The following is a 22,803-nucleotide window of genomic DNA, read 5'->3' as shown; positions in this document are numbered from 1 at the left end:
CTGGTGGTTGTGTGGTCTGACTTTGTCACATACTGCACACACCTATCATAACCTTGATCTGATGTAAATCAGGCATGAAGCACAGGAGTACTGGCTCATCCTGTACAATTATTTGTTCTACTTAAACTCTTTCCTGCTAAGAACACTAACGTCACACTATAAACATGTCACTTAGAGTGATGTTTATGGCAGTCTGCCCAACTTTCTGTTAATAAGAAAAAATGATTAGTCTTTGGTGATATAATTACAGCTAGGGTTTTCTGTATATCAGGGCAGGTGATAAAAAGAAGAAAAACATTATGAGAGCTAACAGATTTTCAAATTTTCAAATTAATGAGTAGATGTCAGTTGGTATAACAATTAGAAATTAATCTCTTTGTACTATGTGATATCAAATACCAACTACCCATCAGTGTGTGTTCTCCAGATGGAGACAGAGTACTGGTGTGCCATAGAGCTACAAAAAAATTGCTGTATTTTAACTGAAAATTGTTTAGAATATAATAATAATAATAATAATAATAAATATTATTTGTATTACATTAGTGACTAGAGGCTCCAAGCAAGGCTGGGGTCCCATCATGCTAAACTCTGTGGAAACATAGTTCCTGCCACAAACAACTTACAGTCTAAAGAGACAAGACAGACAAAAGGTGGGAGAAAGGAAGTTTTCTATTATCTTCATTGTACAGATGGGGAACTGAGGCACAGAGAGATTAAGTCATTTGCCTAAGGTCACAAGGGAAGTCTGTGGCAAAGTGAGGAATTGTATAAACATGCACTAACAACAATTAATGTAGCAGGTGAAGAATGGGCCAGAGCCCCAGATGGTGTAAATCACAGTGTTCCACTGAATTGCATTAATTTCAGAGGACCTATGCAAATTTACACTAGGTGTGGATCTGGCTTACTGTTGTTTTGCAATGAGGCCTTTAGCCATAAGGCTACATACAGCAGGCACAGTTTAAAAGTTTTCTTTTAACTCTTTCCAGGTAGAATCATAGAACTGGAAGGTACCTTGAGAAGTCATCTACTCCAGTCCCCAGCACTCATGGCAGGACTAAGTATTATCTAGACCATTCCTGACAGGTGTTTGTCTAACCTGCTCTTAAAAATCTCTAATGATGGAGATTCCACAACCTCCGTAGGCAATTTATTCAGTGTTTAACCACCCAGACAGTTAGGCAGTTTTTCCTAATGTCCAACCTAATCCTCCCTTACTGCAATTTAAGCCCATTGCTTCTTGTCCTATCCTCAGAGGTTAAGAAAAACAATTTTTCTCCCTCCTCCTTGTAACAACCTTTTACGTACTTGAAACCTGTTATGTCCCCTTTCTGTCTTCTCTTTTCCAGACTAAACTAACCAGTTTTTTTTTTTCAGTCTTCCCTCATAGATCATGTTTTTTAGACCTTTAATCATTTTTGTCGCTCTTCTCTGGACTCTCTCCAATTTGTCCACATTCTTCCTGAAATGTGGCTCCCAGAACTGGACACAATACACCAGTGGAGGCCCAATCAGCGCAGAGTAGAGAGGAAGAATTATTTCTCATGTCTTGCTTACAATATTCCTGCTAATACATCCCAGAGGGATGTTCGCTTTTTTGCAATAGCGTTACACTGTAACATAACAGCTATTGAAGAACAATATTACTAAGGTGGTTAGATGATTCATGGACTGGTAATGGTATAAGAGACCTTTCACCTCCTGGTCACTCCTGGATAAGAAGAGACAATGTCAGTACTGTCTGATGGCTCTTCAGATGGGAAGCATTGAAGGAATCACTCCAGTCCTTCATGGACAGGTGTCCCTGTCAGAAAAAAAACCCTTGATATTTGGCTCTCTGTAGAAAGAACATGAGGCCAGATTTTCAGGGGCATATAGCCATTTTGCTTTATTTGGGAATCTGAATATAGACTGAAATTTATGAGATCCCAGTGCAGGTGGGATTCTCTGCTGACACAGAATCCACTTAGAGGCTCTTGCATGACCCTACTCCCTGCTGCAGGTGTAGCAGGGGGAAAATGTTATGGTCAGAACAAAAGGAGACTGGCTGGGATGCCCCACAGGTTATGCCAATTCCTAGGCTGCATTTTTAGTCACTTTGGATCATTTACTGATTGCATAAGTTGGAGCAGTTCACAGGTTGCTGCAACTCAGGACTGGCCCTGCACATAGCAGCTACAGGATCAGCAGAATCCAAAGGTTAGCTTTAAGCCACCCTTGCACCCCCAGCTTTTCTTGCACTGCATATAATTTTGCTAGGTTCCAGGATCTGCTCCATTGATACTAATCTACCATATCAGGTGTGTAAGGGGTAGGAGAAGCTTGCATTGTGACTGCATATATTGTACCATGCTTTGACTAAATGGATACTTTCAGTCTCCAAGGCTATCAATTTGGCTCCTTTCACAAGCTCTAAATTCACAATAAAAATAAAGGCAGTTAAGCATAAAAGTTTTAAAAAAATAAAGTAAAAAATTCTAATTTCACCCCCTCACTCACTCAAACCTCTACTCTGTTTATAAATGTTACACTAATTAGTGCTAGCTTCTATAATCCCTGGGCGGGGGGGGGGGGGCCTTAGGAAGAAGGCAGCCATCATATCTGGATATCTTGGACTATAACTTGCTTTTCACTGATGACTAGCTCAGTAGATAATGCAAACAGACAAAGATGCTAAACAGCTTTACCAGCAGACTGTAAGCCAAGGCTTTTGAATAGGATTAGAGGAGAAAGAAGATTAGGTCTGAATTGGTATCACATGTCTTACAACTATGTAAGTCCAAATGTGGGACATGGACCTTTTAAACATAGGGAAGTTGCACCAAGCCAGAGATGCAATTACAACATCCAAATCACAAAGTTAAATATGATGTTTACAATGGAAATTCATACTTGCACTCAAGACATTTTTACTTACAATTATGCATGTAATAAGACACAGTTAGTCAAGAGCCAATAGCTCCTCTCTGGTTTTTTACTTTTAACTCCCAATTTATTAAATGATCTGAATGGAGATTAACTCTTTACTCAATATCTGTTTTACCTATCTTGCTTGAAATAAGGAACTAACTCCAGGGACTTTGATAAATGCCCTGAAGTTATATAGTCTTGCTACCACTGTGTAAATGATACTGTTGGGTCTCTGATTAAAGTGATAGTTTGTAACTTCCCATATCAACGCTCTTTGTTGGACCATCTCACTATACCACCTAAAAAGAGGCACACATACTAGATTATTTTTCATTTGTCCAGTGCTGGAATACATTGTTACAAATGTGCCTCTAGACTTCAATCTCTTCCACTGATACTGTAATTAAGTCACAGATTTATAAGAAGGTTGGATGGAGGGAAAATGTGGAATAGTTTACCTGTTCCTAAAAGGGCATATGGGTTAATATAATCCTTTAATGAAAAGGTTTTCAGAGTGTGTGAAGTTCCTGTCAAGAAAATGTATCTGCTGTGACTGCCTAGTTCATCAAGAAGGAAACTCATTTTCTGTTCCACATAGACTATTCTCCAGTAAATAGATGCCCTCCCCAAGTCTCATCTTATTAATTCTAATTTTTATTAAATAAAATTCCGGGTGTCAAAATTAAAGACAAATCCTGGGGGAAAAAGCGCTACACCAAACAAAATATAGAGCATCAGTGCAATCACATAGGGCTTGATCCTGAGCCATTCAAAACAATGGGAGCAGGAGCAGGCCCACAGTCACAGCAGCAACTGCATTCAATTCATGGTTGCAAGAGAAAAAAATACTTTGCAGTGCTTTGTGACAACAGCACTTATCATCCCTCCAAGCACAGCAAAACCCGATCATTCCCTGTGATAGCCACACGCTTACTCTGAGTCTCCAGCTCTCATTCATGGAATTGAAAGGAGAAAGATGCACACAGATCCAAATGTATTAACTGAAAGAATGTATCTTGCATGTATCCATAAAAGCTTTTTAATGACATCATATAAGTTGGAAAACAGCAAGTATAACAATTATGGCACCACACTCTATGGTCAGTATCTTAAGGTGCTAGGCCCTGATCCTGCAATAAGCAGCTCTGTGCAGGCAGACCTCTTTACCCAGACATTAAAGTCAATGGGCCTCTGAGGGAAGACCCATAGTGCTTATTGCAGGAGCAGGGCCTTAAAAATTACGTGATTTTTGTTGTATAGAGAAGGAAAGATATTCCAAACCAATAACAGAGTGTGCACACACTTAAAAATGGCAAATACAATTTTAAACAAAATACTTTCAATGAAAATCAGTTCTTCCTTTACATACCTGCCAAAACCAGGGTCTTATGTTTCCCTTCATACAATTGACAAGGTTACTAGCACTAAAGCGATGCAAGGAATGCAGGAAATACATACTTCTGCTCTAGAGGACATTTGTGTTATCACTGTGTATGAAAAATATTGAACTCTAAACACAGGTCTTACCAGGCAAGCAGCTTTCCATAGTTCACCTGTAAATCAGTATCATAAGGGGTGCTGGCAGATCTGGCCAGTGCAAACTAAATATGTGTTCCAAATAGTAAAAGCCACCTGAAATCTCACCAGGCTTTCTGGAGAAAAACACATTAAAGAATTAATGAAAATATTTTTCTTATTTTACTCTAGCAAAATAAAACCATAAGTTCAGAGCCTGATTCACCACTGTATTACTCTAGTTTTTACATGGTTATAATTCCACTGATTTCAATGAAGTACAACTGAAGTAACCTAATAACACAGGGAGAGATATATGGCCAGCAGAGTTAAGGACAATAAGGAGGAGTTTTTAAAGTATATTAGGAACAAATAGAAACCTAATAATAGTATTGCTCCATTATTAGATGGATATGGTAGAATTATGAATAATGCAGAAAAGGCAGAAGTGTCCAATACATATTTCTAGTCTATATTTGGGGGAAAAAACAGATACAGTCACATCATATCATGATAACACTTTCTATTCCACTATTATCCCAAAGGGATGTTAAACAACGGCTACTGAAGTTAAATATTTTTAAATCAACAAGTCCAGATAACTTATAGTCAGCAGTTTTAAAAAGAAGGGTGAACAGGATGACCTGGGTAATTATAGGCCTGCTGGTGTGACATCAATCCTGGACAAGGTAATGGAGTGGCTGAATTGGGTCTCAATCAATATTTAAAGGAGGATAATATCATTAATGCCAATCAACAAGGGTTTATAGAAAACAGATCCTGTCAAATTAACTGGATATCTTTTTTGATTAGATTACAAGTTTGGTTGATAAAGGTAATAATGTTACTGTAATATACTCAGACTTATCTAGAGCATTGATGACATTTTGACTAAGAAATTAGAATAAGAAACCAACATGGGACACACTAGCAGAGGAGGACCCTGGAGCTCCCAGCCCACCCACAGCTGTCCAGGCTCCTCATTTTATCATGGATATTTTTAGTAAAAGTCAGGGACGGGTCACAGGCTTCTGTGACTTTTTCATTATTTCCTGTGACCTGTCGTGACTTTTACTAAAGATATTCGTGACAAAATCTTAGCCTTACTTATAGTGATTGAGCTCTTTGAGTCTGTTTAGCTTAACAAAGAGAAGTCTTAAGGGGTAACTTGATTACAGTCTATAAATATCTACCTGGGGAACAAATATTTGATAATGGCTCTTCAATCTAGCAGAGAAAACTATAACAAGATCCAGCATCTGGAAGCTGAAGCTAGAAAAATTCAGACTGGAAATAAGGCACACATTTTTAACAGTGAGGGTAATTAACCATTGGAACAATTTCCCAAGGGTTGTAATTGGTTTTCCATCACTGGCAATTTTAAATTCAAGATTGAATGTTCTTCTAAAAGACATTCTATTGGAATTATTTTGGAGAAGTTGTATGGCCCGTGTTATACAGGAGGACAAACTAGATGATCACAGTGGACCCTTCTGGCTTTGGAATCCATGCATCTATGAATAAGGAGAAGGAGAAAAGAGATGAAGAACAAAGGAAACAGGCTGCCAACCAAAGAAGGAGTTCATATCATTGTTTCTTCTTCCTTCCTTTGTCTTTGTTTACTTTCCCATATGTGTAGTTGTCTTTGTTCCAGCATGAAGTGTTCTAAATGGTGGTACCAGCATGTGATTTGAATGAAGGAGGGTTACTTCAATTACAGTGAGAAAGGATCACATACTGGTGTTCTGAGTCTTCCTTACTAAATAAAAGAACTGGCATTTTACCATTAAAATGCACTGTCCAGAGTATATAAAAATCACTGCAGGATCCAACTTCTTATCTAATAAAATCTGAATAACTAATACAAGCTGACACACGCAGTGTCCACTACACACTTCTCTACACACAAAAGTGACAGCTCTTTAACTGCACTAGTACAACTAAGTATCAGAGGGGTAGCCATGTTAGTCTGAATCTGTAAAAAGCAACAGAGGGTCCTGTGGCACCTTTAAGACTAACAGAAGTATTGGAGCGTAAGCTTTTGTGGGTGAATGCCACTTGTGTCTGATGAAGTGGGCATTCACCCACGAAAGCTTATGCTGCAATACTTCTGTTAGTCTTAAAGGTGCCACAGGACCCTCTGTTGCCTAGTACAACTAAAGCACCCTTAGTATAGGCACAGTTATTCAATATAAAGTGTTTTATACTGGCATAGTTTATTTGCACAAGAAAAGGGATATAAGCTAGACCAATATAAGGTGTTGTCTACACTACAGTTCCTTTGCCAGTATAGCTACACCAGCAGAGCCCCCTAGTGTAGACATTTGCATAAGATGACAGGAGATTTTGTGTTGATAAAGGAACACCACCTCCCCAAAAGACATTACTGTCCTGACAGAAGATCTCTTCTGTCAAAATGGCTTTGTCTACAATGGGAGTTTTGCTGGCATTGCTACATCAGGTAAGGGTGTGTGGTTTTTTTCACACCCCTAGCCAACACTGCTATGCTGACAAAACTTTGTAGCATGGACCTGGCCTAATCCTTTATACCAGTGTAAATGTGTCCTCATTAGGTGCTGTACTGATATAATTATTTGGGTAAAAAAGAAAAAAAACACACACAACCCCCACTGAAATAATGTATACTGGTATAAAAACTGTACAAGCTTCTCCACACTACCCATTCCCAAGTGAGTCAGCCCTGACCTGGAAGGGCCAATGACAAGGTTGAAAGGATAGCTCAGTCTCCATTCTTATTCAGTCCTTGGCTTCTCTGCTTAGTCTGCTAACAAGAGTGTCAATTGTGGCGGTGGATTTTGTGATTGGGACCCTTGTCCACCAGACCAAACTGATTTAACATATATCAAACAGCCATCAAATGGAAATCACTTTTGGTCACCACTAATCAAGTCCAGATTCAAATCAATTATATAGTGAGTGAAAGGGTCTGTATTACATTTCAATTTCTCTAAATCATCCTCATTAAAAAAAAAAAAGCTATAAGCAAAGTCTATTCACATTTTTGATATGCTGATTTTTAGTCACATGCTTTAATGTTTTTGTTCCCTGTTAATAAAACAAGTGATTAATGTCAGCAGCCCCATACCAATAAACAGCCTAAAAAACAAACAACTGTCCACAGATTCTATAGGGAAAAAATCAGTTAAAAAACAAACAAACAAAAAAACCCAGACTGTGATCTCAAGCTTCCACAAGACTGAAAATGATTTTTAGTTGTTCAAAACACCTAACGGTGCCCTCTTCACAGGATCTGAATATGGTAATGATATTCAAAAAATATTGAAGAGAAAAGAATAATTATTCCCAGGTTTCAAAATTTTAATTAACGCATCTTGTTGTAATCAGGCTAAAGTGTGATTAAAGTGTCTGGTCAATGGAATTTCACAGAGTGTTCTTGTTATTTACAGTAGCTTTTATCAAGTTTAAAAGCTGAAACCATTAATTTAAACCCTTAAAATCTCTACAGAATATGTTTACTACCAAGTCTTAAAAATAATTGGGTCATTATCATTAAAGCCTCCTTAACTGACTCCAACTTGAAAGCCCTTGGAATGGCTGACAGATGATATAAAAAATATCTTCATTTTAAAGCCCATTTTAATGCTATGTGATCTAAACAACCAAAACATCAAAGGTTGAAGAGTTTTAATGTTGATTTTTTCAGTTTAACGACCATTCAATTTAGTATTCTATTTCCCCCATGCACACACACTTTTTCACTTGTTTTGAAATTATATTTGACACTTGTGGCAAAGACAGATGCAAAATGCTGAACCTAATGCTTGAGGTCAACATTACTGCAACTGAGAGCTCCAGCTCAGAACAGAGACACTGTTCAAGTGACCAAGTTATGTCACTTCCAGATCGTCACACAGCTCAGACAATGCAGACAAGTGCATCAACATATCACTTTATGTCAATAACCCAAAGATGAGTTCCCATTTGCATAGAAAATAGAAGATAAATCTGGATTGGTTTTTTCATAGCCAGGCACATATTGCTTGTTAATTTTTCTCCTGATGAAGACACAGCTCTCCTTAGCATTCCACTCTAATATGGAGAACATATATTTTACAATGCATTTCATAATTTTTATTTCTCTCGTACACTTAAATTTAATTCTTTGAGTAGTGAGTTCTAAAATGCGTAAGCTGTCCTGGCTGGAGTAATTATCCCTATGGTAACTTTTTAAAATATATATATTATATCTAGGTTTTTTGTTTCTACTGGTGGTGCACATCCACACATTACCTTAGTGTACATAATAAAATTTATTCCGCATGTGGATGGAAAAAATTAGAGGTGATATGTAGGTTTGGTAGTCAGATAGAGCCTTCCAGGATAATCAGTTGTATCCTTGACTGTTGCACAAGAAACACAGGACCCCAAGACACGTATACTATGTTTGGTTTTTTTAAAAAGCTATACATTTTAAAAGGGTTTATCCTCGTGCCTATTCACAGGGATGCGACAGGTCTCAGTCCTGAGGATTACTGGGATTTTCCTATGTACAAATCCCCGAACAGTGAGATTAGACTACGTATTTCTTTTCCATATGTTACCTTTAGCAACAATCCGACATCTAACGTGAATCTGCCAGGGCTGCAGCAAGGGACTGTCCAAAATTTGTGACCAAATAAATTTTGATAGCCTTGGTCTAGGGACCAAGAAGCACCACAATAGTAACTGTATCTAAATAGCCCATAATGGGGTGGGAAATCACATCCCTGTAGGTTTGTGGCAGAGAAATCCTGTAAAATTATGGTAGTGGCATGTTGAACTCTCCTGTACTTGATACCGCAAAAGCCCACTGTGAAAGCTCACAGGGAGGAACACCACACAACCCTAAACTCTCTTTTTAAACCCTCAGAATTACATTGTCCTATATTGTCTCTCTCTCTCTTCAATTATGAGTTATTTCAATTTTTGTTCAGACCAGAAGACATTGCAACATGGAAGGCGCTAACTTGTGCCCTGGCACATGCATTCTTAATAAAGGGTCTGACACTGAAGAAGCTGATAATTCCTACCTCACAAATTAATTTAAATGATGCACTTTCTCTGTTGCTTTCAAGATAAATACTGCCAATTAGCCTAAACTAGCAGACTTAATCCTGTGTTAGCTAAGGAAGGTCTCTGATCCAGAAAAGGTGTTGGCTACTAACCCTAACATTTAAAGTAATCTGGAAACTACTAGTTTACTATAATGCAAGCATTGTTCCAAATGAACAATGAAAGTGCTGGCAAAATGTAGAAATCTTTATGCTAATACAAGATTTCTAACCAAACTGTACTATATTATCCAATTCAGGAATGATAATGAAGCCCAAATATTCTTCCCCATATGATACATTTTAACCTTTAGAGATATTTTACCCTTTTGAGAAAGGTTTTAGGCTTCCAAATTTGCTCCAACAAGTTTTGTGGATATAAAAGATGGTGCATGAGGATGACCATTTCTAGAGGCAAACAACTATGCATAAAAGATATGCAGGTGCTAGTTTAGAGACTGAGGCGGCAATATTTCATCCATAATATTCATATATTAATGCTTCTATTATATTTATATAATTAGATTGTAAACTCTGCTGGACGGCGACACCTCCTGGAGGTTCTGGGGATTAGCTCGGTCAGGGCGATGCCCCTTTCAGTGGTTACACCAATCAGTTTCACCCCGACATAGAACATCAGGGTTGGAAGAGACCTCAGCAGGTTATCTAGTCCACCCCCCTGCTCAAAGCAGGGCCAATCCCCAGACAGATTTTTGCCCCAGATCCTTAAGTGGCCCCCCTCCAGGACTGAACACACAACCGTGGGTTTAGGAGGCCAATGCTCAAACCACTGAGCTATCCCTCCCCTCCATCTCGCTCTCTAGCGTTGCAGCTGTCCTCTTCATGACTCAGCCCTCCGAGGAGGTCACTATTGTGATTTCCGCTTCCAGGGGAAAGTATATCAAGGTTCCTGCTTTCCAGCAGTCTCAGGCAGTCTTCTGCTTCACTGCCTCCCAATGCCACTCCCACAGTGGCTAGCAGGGGAACCCAGGCTCACTCTCTATACAGCAACTAAGGTCCGTTCCCTGCACCCTGCGGCCTTTCCCTGGGCTGCTTCACATAGGAGCCTCTAATTAGCTGCCTCCAGCCTAAAGCTCCCCTGTTTGCAGCATAATTAGCTGATTGGGTCCACCTGACCTAATTCATCTCCTCTTGCAGGGCCAGTGTGGAGTGCACACCCCATTGCAGGCAGGGACAGTTTTTTTGTTCTGTTTGTACAGCACCTAGCACAATGGGGTCCTGGTCCATGACTGGGACTCCTGGGCACCACCATAATAACCAACTGTAGAGAAATTTGTCCAAACTGAAGTTCTAACTTGATCAAGGGATTGGATCCTGCTGGTAACTGTGTGAGGGAGAAGATGGAGAGGTGAGGCAGCATATGCACACCCTAGGAAGTCACAACATGAGGCTCAATTCTATGAACAAATCCACCCCAAATCTCCGCATTGGATGCTTCGGCAAACATAAACTACAACTATGAGCATGTTGATTCAGTTAGTTTGAAAGAGTGATAATTAGAGTGACCAGACAGCAAGTGTGAAAAATCGGGACAGGGGGTGGGGGACAATAGGAGCCTATATAAGAAAAAGCCCCAAATACTGGGACTGTCCCTACCAAATCGGGACATCTGGTCACCCTAGTCATAATAGGCAAAGAGGAGACCTGGAATCAGTACTGGAAGATAAACCAAAAGACAAATCACTTCTACTAGAATCAGTTTTTGTACCATTTAAATTTTAGGCTAAATTTAAGTGGACTGTGTCCCTTTAAAACAAAATACAGCTAAAAAGCAACTCTTCCCCGATTTTCCCATGGTCAGCATCAATTATGCTGACTTTGATAGTGACAAAACAGTCAGGCACTGTAATGTACTCTTCACTCAAAAATAACATCATACTGCAAGGACATCATTAACTCATCTTTGATAAGATGGCCTTATGTCAGCCTCCCCTGGGATTCTCTCACACATCATGCTTGCCCTGGACAAAGAAAGTGTGTCAAAATAGAGAATGTATAAAGAACATCACAAAAATTGAGGGCAATGTTGGATTTACAGGATATTTGACTTTACACCTAGTGCTGTATTTGAGAGTTTCGATCTCCCCACAGCTAGAAATATTTTCATGTGCATTTTATGGTAATGAAAGGAGCTGGAGCTTTGATAGCCTTGGCGTGTGCAGCCCTCCTTTTAGGCATAGAACAGGCACAGTACTGTCCCATCAATACATCCTTACCGTGACGTGGAGGAACCATCTCCAAGGGTGCTCATTCAGTCTTTAGTCTTTCAGTTGAGACTCCCAATTAGTGCCAAGCAGGATGGTAGTTTGTTATAGTTAAGGAGAACTAATTAAAAGCACCTATGAATATTCAGCTAATCAGATTGCTCAATTATCTGAATATCCCCAATACCTCTACATGGTCTACTGATTAGAGCCAGTGCTATTAACTTTTTAACAGGAGTCTCCCAAAATATATTCCACCTCAGTCAGGTGAGATTTCCCTGGGGAAAATACAATTTTCCCCTCTTCTCAAAAATTCCTCAATTTTCTACTCTTTCCTCTCTCTGCCTCTAAGTCTTACAATCCTTCCATACTCGTCCTTGGCTCGGCACCTCTTCACTTATCCCCTCCTCTAGCGCCTCATAGAAGCAATATATAGGTGGTTGCCCTAAATGGCAGCTATTCCTCAGAAGAGCAGCAGTGGCAGCAGGTGGGTCATCTTGGAGCTGCTTTTTATAGGGTGGTTGCACAGGTGAGGAGTTGGTCTCCTTTGGTTCTTGAAGTGGATGGGTCCCTCCCACTGACTGCTGGAAGTCTCCTTAGCTGATGTGGAAACGGTTGTGGGGAGGTTAATTTGGAAGAAATAAGGCTTCCTTTATAGGACTGGCTCTTCAAACTCTGGACTTGGGCTGGGCAGCCAGGTACTGCGAGAGAGAAAATGGGGCTTCATCAGCAACAGGACTCCCACTCATTGGAACAGAAACCTGGTTCTGCCTCCTGTTTTTCCTACTCTTTGTGTGATGCTGGAGTGGCCAGAGTAAGGTGAGGGAGGTGCAGGAATTATACGGTGCATCACTCATAAGCTCCTAAGAGTATTTATGAGGGACACAGAAAGGGAGCTCCCCTTGAAGCAGCTGCTGAAGCATGTATGTGTGGTAAGGCAGCTGTCTGAACAAGCAACAACTGGCTCAGACCCAGCCTCAGACATGTCTGAACATTTTAACAAGAAGAGCAAACCAGCATACTTGATCGGGTCTGAAAACCATTGCTTTGTTCTCTACCAGTCACTGAAACAATTATTGTCTATGAGCCTATCGTGATGTTTAGAGCTGGCTTACAGGTTTGGGGGAGAGAGATAGATGATTCTTTGTGAGCGTGCATGGTGTAGAGGTAGGTTTTCTCTTTTATTCTCCAGGTTTCCCACTTCTCTTCCTCCAGCTGCAGAGTGGCACCCACCTGCTTGTTCTTGTAAACCCTAGCAACCTATTTGCATTAGTTCAGATATTTCAGGCTTGTTATTTTAGGACACAGATGACATATTTACTTTTAAAACAAACAAGTCCTATGCGGGGGGGAGGGCAGAAGAGGGCAAAGACTGGCTCTTAACAAGGAGCTTGCATGAATCCTCACCAGCTAATCAAGGGAGCAGTTAGATCACTGGACCAGGAGTCAGATGACCTGGGTTCTAACCCAGCTCTTCCATAGACCTGGTGTGGAACGCTGCACAAGTCACTTCATTTCTCTGTGCCTCACTTTGCCCATTTGAAGTAGTATAATACCTCCCCTCCCCACTTTATACAGGGCATTGAGATCTCTTTCGGAGTATTAGCACCAGAATTGTTGCTCGTCATCTCACCTTCTGGTCACAACTGAACTGCTGAAACAACAAAGGTCTTCTGTGAAAAGAGTCACTGTCAGATGCATGTTATAATGTAATCCAAATCAATTCATAACTAAAATGGTTACTTAATTCTCCCCCTAGGAGACTCTGATTTATGACTGTTGTTTATGGTTAAAATATGGGATTGAATTTAGTGCTAGAGAAAGTGAAAAATCAGTAGAGCACTGGCTTGAGATGGACAAAATGCAGAGCTGTGAAAGGGCATATACAGTACCTAGAATCCCTTTATTCTCTCTTCTCAACTCCCCAACATTCTTCTACTCAGCAATATTTAGTCTTGACCAGGAAAGAGACAGCCCATCCTCCTCCAAATCTAGACAGCAAATTAAAATGGTATGTCAGAAGCCAGGGAATCTACCTGCTATTTCTCTAGATTTCCATGCTAAAATAACTTGCCCATCTAATTCAGGTCTGTTGTAATATTTCACACCCAAACCGCACTTGGATATTTCACCATTAACTGTTTACATGAATTTATACAAACATCTTGAAACAGCCGGCAGCAAATGTTGCAAAAACAAACCCAGCCAAGCAGGCTAATCCCTCTCCATACACAGCTCCAACACTCCACTCCCGTTTACAGCCAGGTCCCTCAAAGTCCACTCATCCTCCTCAGTCATGTCCTCCAACATCTCCTTAATATACAAAACCCAGCCTGTGTGTGTAATTATTTGCTATTCTATACAATAAAGTAAGTAAGTTCCCCCTCTTTTTAGCTCATTTCTTCTGATTTTTTCCTCTATTTTTTCATAGTTATTTCAGTCCTTAGTCTTTTCCAGTATCTCTTTTCCCTTTTCATAATTCCAACACCTCACTCTCCACCCTCCAATTCTTTCCCCTTCCTAATTTCATCCACTTCTCTCCCACTAGTCTCCCTCTTTAATCCATTCTTTCCCATTTTTTCCCCTCATTCCCACAGTCTCTCCATCTTCTTTTCACCTAAACCAGGATTTGAACTCAGATCTCAGTAGAATTAAAGGCAAGTATAAATAGCCCTCTCCTCCCATGTACCACTAACGGTGCTTCAGTCAAGGGGATCTATAAACTATTGTGCCAACTCAAGCTTCTCAGAAAAGAAAACTAGGGAATAAAGCATTTTACAATGTGGGCATTTTTCAGACTGCCATCTAATTAAGGAGCCTATAGTATTTCTCTTGGTACACTATGTTACAGGGATTAGAAAATAAAGCTCTTCTGCAGCTTGAACATAGGTAAGTTCTTGGTCACTCTAATATAATGACATATGTAATCCAAATCAATTCATAAATAAAATGGTTACTTAGCTCTCCTCCTAGGAGACTCTGATTTATGACTGTTGTTTATGGTTAAACATATTCATAAACGATCTGGAAAAAGGGGTAAACAGTGACATAGCAAAATTTGCAGATGATACAAAACTATTCAAGATAGTTAAGTCCCAGGCAGACTGCGAAGAGCTACAAAAGGATCTCACAAAACTGGGTGACTGGGCAACAAAATGGCAGATGAAACAATGTTGATAAATGCAAAGTAATGCACATTGAAAAACATAATCCTAGCTATACATATACAATGATGGGGTCTAAATTAGCTGTTACCACTCAAGAAAGATCTTGGAGTCATTGTGGATAGTTCTCTGAATCATCAAGAAAGGGATAGATAATAAGACAGAAAATATCATATTGTCTCTATATAAATCCATGATATGCCTACACCTTGAATACTGCGTGCAGATGTGTTCGCCCCCATCTCAAAAAAGATATATTGGCATTCAAAAAGGTTCAGAAAAGGGCAACAAAAATTATTAGGGGTATAGAACAGCTTCCGTATGAGGAGAGATTAATAAGACTGGGACGTTTTAGCTTGGAAAAAAGGCTACTAAGGGGGGGGGGTATGACAGAGGTCTATAAAATCATGAGTGGTATAGAGAAAGTAAATAAGGAAGTGTTATTTACTCCTTCTCATAATACAAGAACAAGGGGCCACCAAATGAAATTAATAGGTAGCAGGTTTAAAACAAACACAAGAAAGTATTTTTTCACACAACACACTGTCAACCTATGGAACTCCTTGCCAGAGGGTGTTGTGAAGGCCAATACTATAACAGGGTTCAAAAGGGAACTAGATAGATTCATGGACAAAGGTCCATCAATGGCCTTTAGCCAGGATGGGCAGGAATGGTGTCCTTAGCCTCTGTTTGCCAGAAGCTGGGACTGGGTGACAGGGCATGGATCACTTGATGATAACCTGTCTGTTGATTCCCTTTGGGGCACCTGCCATTGGCCACTGTCAGAAGACAGGATACTGGGCTTGATGAACCTTTGGTCTGACCCAGTATGGCCATTCTTATGGACACACACACACACACAAGTCAAGTCTAAATATTATTGGTGAGTATACTGGTGTGTGTGTACTTAAGAACATAAGAACGGCCATCCTGGGTCAGACCAAAGGTCCATCTAGCCCAGTAGCTTGTCTTCTGACAGTGGCCAATGCCAGATGCCCCAGAGGGAATGAACAGAGCAGGTAATCATCAAATGATCCATCGCCTTTTGCCCATTCCCAGCTTCTGTATATAATTATATGAGAGAGAGCAAGACCACACACTCACCTCTATTCATTCAAGCTGCAGAACAGTGATGTTTATTTACCCCCTAATGTGTATACAAATATACCTACATCATGGCCAATGGAATTAAAGTTATAGCACAGTCTGAATCTGCACTATGATATTACTTTAATTTCTGCAATCTTTTTCAGACTAAAAAACAAAATGGGTGCATCTTCCTTAAGATTCTCCTGTTCCCCCAGTTACTTCACTTTAACACATATAAAACCTCAGTGTCTTATTTTGGTAGGGTACTGTTTTTGTTTTCCTTTTTTAGATTTGGTGTATTGTAAGATTTATCATTTTTAACATAGATTTGTGGTATCAGTGCTTTTATTGCTAGGTATGGTTCTTTCTGGAAAATGATCAGTGACTGATTCTAGCTACAGACCTGGATAGCTATAGACCTATCTCAATCTTGCCAGAAGTCTCAAAGCTCATAGAAAAAAATATAGACAATGTACCCTTTTTTAGTTAAACAAAGAAAACTGGATTTTTATCTGTGTGACTGTCACCTTTTACATAGCACTGTTTTGTCAAGAGCCACTAATGAAAGAGCTTGGCAACAGATAAAGGACATGTTGCTTCAGCTGAATTTATAGACTCATCTTAGGCATTTAAAGGAGAGAATCATATTACAGTATGTTCTTTTCAAAGCTCTGTGAAATAGGATTAACCAGCATAGAAATGGATTGCTTAAAATATATATCATATTATTATATATGTCTGAATAGTTTCAATTAATAATGATGTCTCAGGGGATTTTAGTTTCTCACATTGCCCCACAGGGAATAGTTTAAACAGCTTCACTGTTTTTCTTCCATATTAATGCTGGTTGGGATTTTCAAAGAAGACTAGGGAAGGATAGTCCAGTGGTTAGGGTGCTGGCCTGGGACTTGAGAGAGCCAGGTTTGTGACCCTGCTTCACCGCAGACTTCCTGTGTGACCTTGGGAAACTGCTTTGTTTCTCTGTGCCTCATCTCTAAAGTGGGGCTAATAGTACTTCCTTCCCTCACAGGGCAGTTGTGAAGATAAATATATTAAAGATTTTGAGATGCTCAGATATTGTGATAATGGGGGCCGTATCAGTGCCTAAGAGTCACATGGTTAGTTATGTGCTAGAATTTTGGTCCTAAGTCCCTTAGACTCTTGAAAATTCCAGCTGTTATTGTTACTTTAAGAACATAAGAAACGTCTTATGGAAATAAATAAAGAGCTGAACCAACTAACATAGTAGTAGTTTAAGCTCTGAGATATAGAGGAGAATAAATAGGAAGAATATGTGATGGAAATACCCCAAAAGTGGGGAGGGAGGTAAAAAGGTGATGGAACAACTGTGCCACATTCCCACCCTTTCAAAGAGCCCATCAAAACCCATCTGTACAAACCCAGGCAGCTGAGATTCCATGGCTGCATCTCAGGGAGGAAGGGAGGGATCAGAGATAGGGTCCAACAGTTTATTTCCTTGTTTTTCCCTTGCTGAACATAGCATTAAGAGTGTAATGCTGTGAATTCACTTCGCTGCTTTTCTCTGAAAATGCTTCAAATGACTGAAGCATGTGTATACATGTATCTATGCTAATGTAGTCCCTCTAATTATCACTAAGGCTGGCTTGTCATGGCAAAAAATTGGGGAAGTCATGACACAAAATGCAAGAGTCATTTCACTTATAAAAAGGAAAATCGTGGCATATATTTTAATGAATGTTAAGTGTGTTTTAGGAAGTTCTAAGAAAAATCAAATAAATATCCTTTAACAATAAAAAACGTTCAAAACTCTTTATTATTTCAATGGTAGTTTCAAGTCACTAGAAAAACTTTTACTGGACTTGCATACACACAGATTGTATAAATGCGTAGAGGAATCCTGCTCCTTTGTCTGCCCAGGGCAACAAAGACCTTACATGAAATCCATGGGACCAGAATTTCCCCACACTGATATATATTGTGAAAAACCTAGGAGTCGTGCCTTTTGTTACACAAGTGACTGCTATAAACAAGACAGTTTAATTATAACTATTCAACCAAATATACTTTGCACATTACAGGGAAATTTTCAAAAGCACCTCAGTCACATTTTTAAATATGACAAGCTCTAGAGACCTTCTGTCCCACTGACTTTCAATGAGACTTAGATAGTCAAACAGCTTGTCTATACAGTGCATTAGTCTGCACTGGAAGGGTGTAAATTCTAGTGAGCAGTAGTGTGTCATGCACTAACTGGCGTACGTGGACGTGCTGGCATGCAATAAGAGTTTCCTAGCGCGTGTTAATATAGCAATGTTTCAGGAATACATTAACACACATTAGGGTAGTGGTTCTCAACAAGGGTTATGCAGAGGTCTTCCCGGGGGTACATCAACTCATCTAGATATTTGCCTATTTTTACAACAGACTACATAAAAAGCACTAGTGAAGTCAGTACAAATTAAAATTTCATACAATTACTTGTTTATACTGCTCTATTTACTATTCACTGAAATGCAAGTACAATATATTACTGTTGATATATTTTATAATTATATGGTAAAAATGAGAAACTTTTCAGTAACAGTGTGCTTTGACGCTTTTGTATTTTTATATCTGATTTTGTCAGCAAGTAGTTTTTAAGCGAGGTGAAACTTGAGGGTACACACGACAAATCAGATGCCTGAAATGGGAACAGTAGTCTGGAAAGGTTGAAAACCACTACACTAGGGTTCTTTTAGTGTGAGCCAGCAGTGTCCACACAAACCAGTTAGTGCAAGCACTCAGGGGTGGCTCCAGGCACCAGCAGACCAAGCACGTGTGGGCAAGCTGTGGGGGGCGGCAGTCAGGCTGCCTTCGGAGGCATGCCTGCGGGAGGTCCGCCGGTCCTGCAATTTCGGCAGCAGGTACGCTGAAGCGGCGGGACCGGCGGACCTCCCACAGGCATGCTGCCGAATCTCCGTGATCAGCGGACCTCCCGCAGGCACGCCGCCGAAAGCCTCCTGACTGCCATGCTTGGGGTAGCAAAATACATAGAGCTGTCTCTGCATGCACTAAAATTTATACTTCTCTGGTACAGATGAACACACCGTGTAAACAAGCCCTTAGATATCTAAGTCTCACTGAAAGTCAATGGGACTTCAGGTCTCTAATGCTTAAGTTAGTTTTTAAAATGGGACTTAGGCACTTTTGAAAATGTTACTATACTCCTATAATTAGCATACTGAACATATAGAACAATCACAATTTGCTGTTTATAATTATTTCATTATATTGTATAAATGGAACAGGAAAATTAAAAACAATATTTGAATAGGAATTTTAAGAGGGATGTGCTTTCATCCTCATTATTTGTCATAGAGTCTTTAATCACAACTATTTTATTTAGCTAGTTGCCTTAAAGATATTTGCTGATGTCACATTGTTCCCACTATTGAAGTCAGCCAAACCCACACATGCAACCTCTGGCTCCTGAAAGTACAATGCCAAATGCAACGTATGCAACTGACTGATCCCTGATCCTATGGCACACACCACAGGGATACCATAGGGATTTGCTATATAGAGACAGAGAGACTGCAACAAGAACCACATTTGTGGGGATACAGGATCATAACAGAACTTGATACAGAATCAAAAAGGAAAATACATTATGGCACACAGGTATAAACATGGAGAGAAAATTACAAAGATGCCTACTGTTAGAGGTTCTTACAGTGTGTGACATTGTAAGCTCCCCTGATTTGTTCTGATGAAGTTCTGAAAGGGATCTTTTTGACATTTGATCTATGGTCCAAATCATACCCTCCCCAAGGATAAAACCCGTCGACGGGGAAAGAGAACTCAGGAAACTCTTCCACATTTTGCCACATGTTCACCTTAGAGAGGGGTTTTGAAACTCCCATCTAGACTGGAGAAGAGATTGAGACTGACATAATGCCAATCAGGACTTTGCCATCATTGTAGAAAGAGATTCACATGTTAGAGGGGAGCTTAGAGTTAACCAGAACCTGGAAACTCACATTAAATGCTATTAACCTCTTTCTACACAAGAGGCAAACTTGGAACTGCAACTTCTTTTCCCAATCTAGATAAGGCACCAGGGTATAGCCTCCAGGCCACACAAAGCCAGTTCCAACTATGTGTTGGTCCCTCAGGAACACTGTTAACACCGGTTGTCTCTTACACCTATACCCTTCTTCTTCTGAGAGGGTAGCAGATAACTTGTTTCACTTTCAGATGGAAGTATTGACAGTAGATAAAGGGAGCATGCCATGTAAACCACCTCCTGCCCATGTTCTTCTCCTCCTTCCCAGACATGTAAGACCAGGCCTGTCCCATACTGATGGGGGGGGGGGTATGGGGGCTTCTATAGAGCAAACCATCATTTCTCCATTCCATCACTTTCCAGGTATTTTCATCCCAATTCACTCTTCTGCTACCCTCTCTAGCATGCAGTGGAAAGGGGTATGGACTCCTAAAGGAACGAATGCATTAGTTGGTTTGTCTCTTACCTGAAGCAGTAAGAAGTTTATTTCTTCTTCGAGTGCTTGCTCCTGTGTATTCCACTATAGGTGTCCGTGCTCGCCATGTGCACCGGTGCCGGAAGTTTTTCCCTTAGCAGTATCCGTACTGGGGGAGCACCGCTGCAACCCCTGGAGTGGCGCCGGTATGTCGCGCCATAAAGAGGGCTGTGTGCTCCCCCCACCCTCAGTTCCTTCTTGCCAGACAACTCTGACAGAGGGGAAGGAGGGCGGGACGTGGAATACACCTGAGCAACACATCTTGAAGATTTCTACTAGCAAAACAGACATTTAGGTATATCCATTAAAAAAAAAAGAGCTAGATGTTAATGGATTTGATTAAAAAATAGATTTTCTCACTTTAGTTCAACTCAGATTCAGCAGCTGGTGGCCAGCAAGCGTCAACGCTTACCCAGTCCTTATAGGGGCGGGGGAAGCACAAGGTTAGATTCAAAGTCAGAGGCTCAGCCGGGATAAGTAATCAGAGTCTTCATGTCTTCCATGCCTTTGCTCAGACTCTAGGTGCACACAGCCTCCTAAGCTTTAAATGATAGCACACCCCAGCAGCAGTTCAGTTTGACCTATCACTGACAGCTGAACCAATTTACAAATTAAAAATGAACGAATCACGGAATTATTTTTTTTAAAAGAAGAATTAATGGACCTGGTTTCTCTGTAACCTACGCTAGGGTAAATCAACAATCACTCCACCAAAAATCAAGGGAATTATACACTGTAGGAGAGATTTTAAGAGGTGTTTAACACACTTTATATGGACACAGCTCTAAAAAAATAAAGATTTCTTTTACTCCTTTCTTACATACACCCTATTCCCTTTCTTGAACTATCTATTTCTTAGTAGTGATGTCATTATTTGCTGAGAAGATATTGAATATTGTAAGAAATACGGCACATTTCACAGCAAGAAGGCCAACAATAGAACACTTCTTAAAAACGGAATTAACAGAATTAAAGGTTTTACACGTTACTCCTTTTGTGATGTGAAGTCAGATTCCTGAAAGAAGAACTCACAGGATAGTTGCACTTACGGCATACTCCAACTCTCATAACACCTATTGTGCACTCAGGCCACACACAGAGCCACTACTGATGCACCACACATTCAGGTTCCACAGGCACAGTATAGAACAGATAGGTATGCTGCAGGAAATCGAGCGTGGATTGGAAAAAAGAATTTTGCCCTAAATCAGAGGTGGGCAAACTATGGCCCGCGGGACAGTCCTGCCCGGCCCCTGAGCTCCCGGCTGGGGAGGCTAGCCCCCGATCCCTGCCCTGCTGTCCCCCCTCCCCCAGCTTCAGCGCGCCTCACCGCCAGCGCTCTGGTCCGCCGCTCCTGCCGGGCAGTGCAGCGGAATGGCTGACTCCAGCATGGTAAGGGGGTGGGGAGTCCCAGGGGGCAGTCAGGGGACAGAGGGCGGTTGGATGGGACAGAGGTTCTGTGGGGGGCGGTCAGGGGACAGGGAACAGGGGCAGGGGTTGGATAGGCATGGGAGTCCCAGGGGGCCTGTCAGGGGGTGGGGGTGTGGATAGGGGTCGGGGCAGTCAGAGAACAGGGGGGGTTGGCTGGGGGTGCGGTTAGGGGCAGGGGGTCCTGGGAGGAGACGGTCAGGAGACAAGGAGCAGCGGGGGTTGGATGGGTCGGGAGTTCTGAGGGGGGCAGTCGGGGGCAGGACGTGGGAGGGGGTGGATAGGGAGCGGGATCCAGGCTGTTTGAGGAGGCACAGACTTCCCTGCCTGGCCCTCCATACAGTTTTGCAACCCCGATGTGGTTCTTGGGCCAAAAAGTTTGCCCACCCCTGCCCTAAAGGCAAATGTAAATTATCTTAACACTGACCTCTAGTGCCGTGAGGTAGGAATTTTCTTTTGGAGGTGCTGCTGGATTCAACATTACTAGGAATGCATCTCTGTACTGTTACAATTGGTAAGATTTTTCTCTGAAGTTTGCACCCTTAACTGCTCCATAAATTCATGCCCACTTCAAGGAGTATGCAATTAAAGATGAATTTCAAAGCAATTCTATATTAGTTATTCTATTTTAGTTATTATCATGGCACTATAGGCCCATACATAGGTTCTTGGAACCATGATTAAATCAGAATTTCAGGTGTCATTTAAAACACACACACAACAGCAATAAATCTTTGGCCCTCATAATTGTGAAGACAAAAAAAACCCTAGAAAATATGAACCGAACACAACTGATGCAGTGATGTCTGCAGACAGCCTAAAACAATTGCTCTGAGAGGAGGGAACTGCCCCATTCATCTCTATGGATTGTTAACACCGAGACCCGCTGCTCGGG

At 40.8% G+C, this 22,803-nt stretch overlaps 1 protein-coding gene across 21 annotated transcripts in view; it reads right to left on the bottom strand.

Moving 5' to 3' along the window:
- The window catches only part of VWC2 (von Willebrand factor C domain containing 2), a 111,833-nt gene that overhangs the window by 53,688 nt on the left and 35,342 nt on the right, over positions 1-22,803 (bottom strand). For 4 of the 21 annotated variants that reach the window (XR_010598445.1, XR_010598444.1, XM_065583919.1 and 1 more), the window contains exon 4: positions 13,618-13,716. The exons of 15 other annotated variants lie outside the window; for them this stretch is intronic. Coding sequence is in view for 3 of the 6 variants with exons in the window: in XM_065583919.1 (XP_065439991.1) it covers positions 13,661-13,716 (56 nt within the window). In the remaining 3 variants the exon portion in view is untranslated. Of the gene's footprint in view, positions 1-4,440; positions 4,566-13,617; positions 13,717-22,803 lie in introns of all 21 variants that reach the window. 2 more of the 21 variants (XR_010598443.1, XM_065583918.1) reach the window with 1 other exon arrangement.

Source organism: Chrysemys picta, chromosome 2 (assembly GCF_011386835.1).
Source record: "Chrysemys picta bellii isolate R12L10 chromosome 2, ASM1138683v2, whole genome shotgun sequence".
Classification (NCBI taxonomy): Eukaryota; Metazoa; Chordata; order Testudines; family Emydidae; genus Chrysemys; species Chrysemys picta.
Note: the sequence above shows the minus strand (reverse complement) of the source record. Positions and strands in the feature narration are given on the sequence as shown.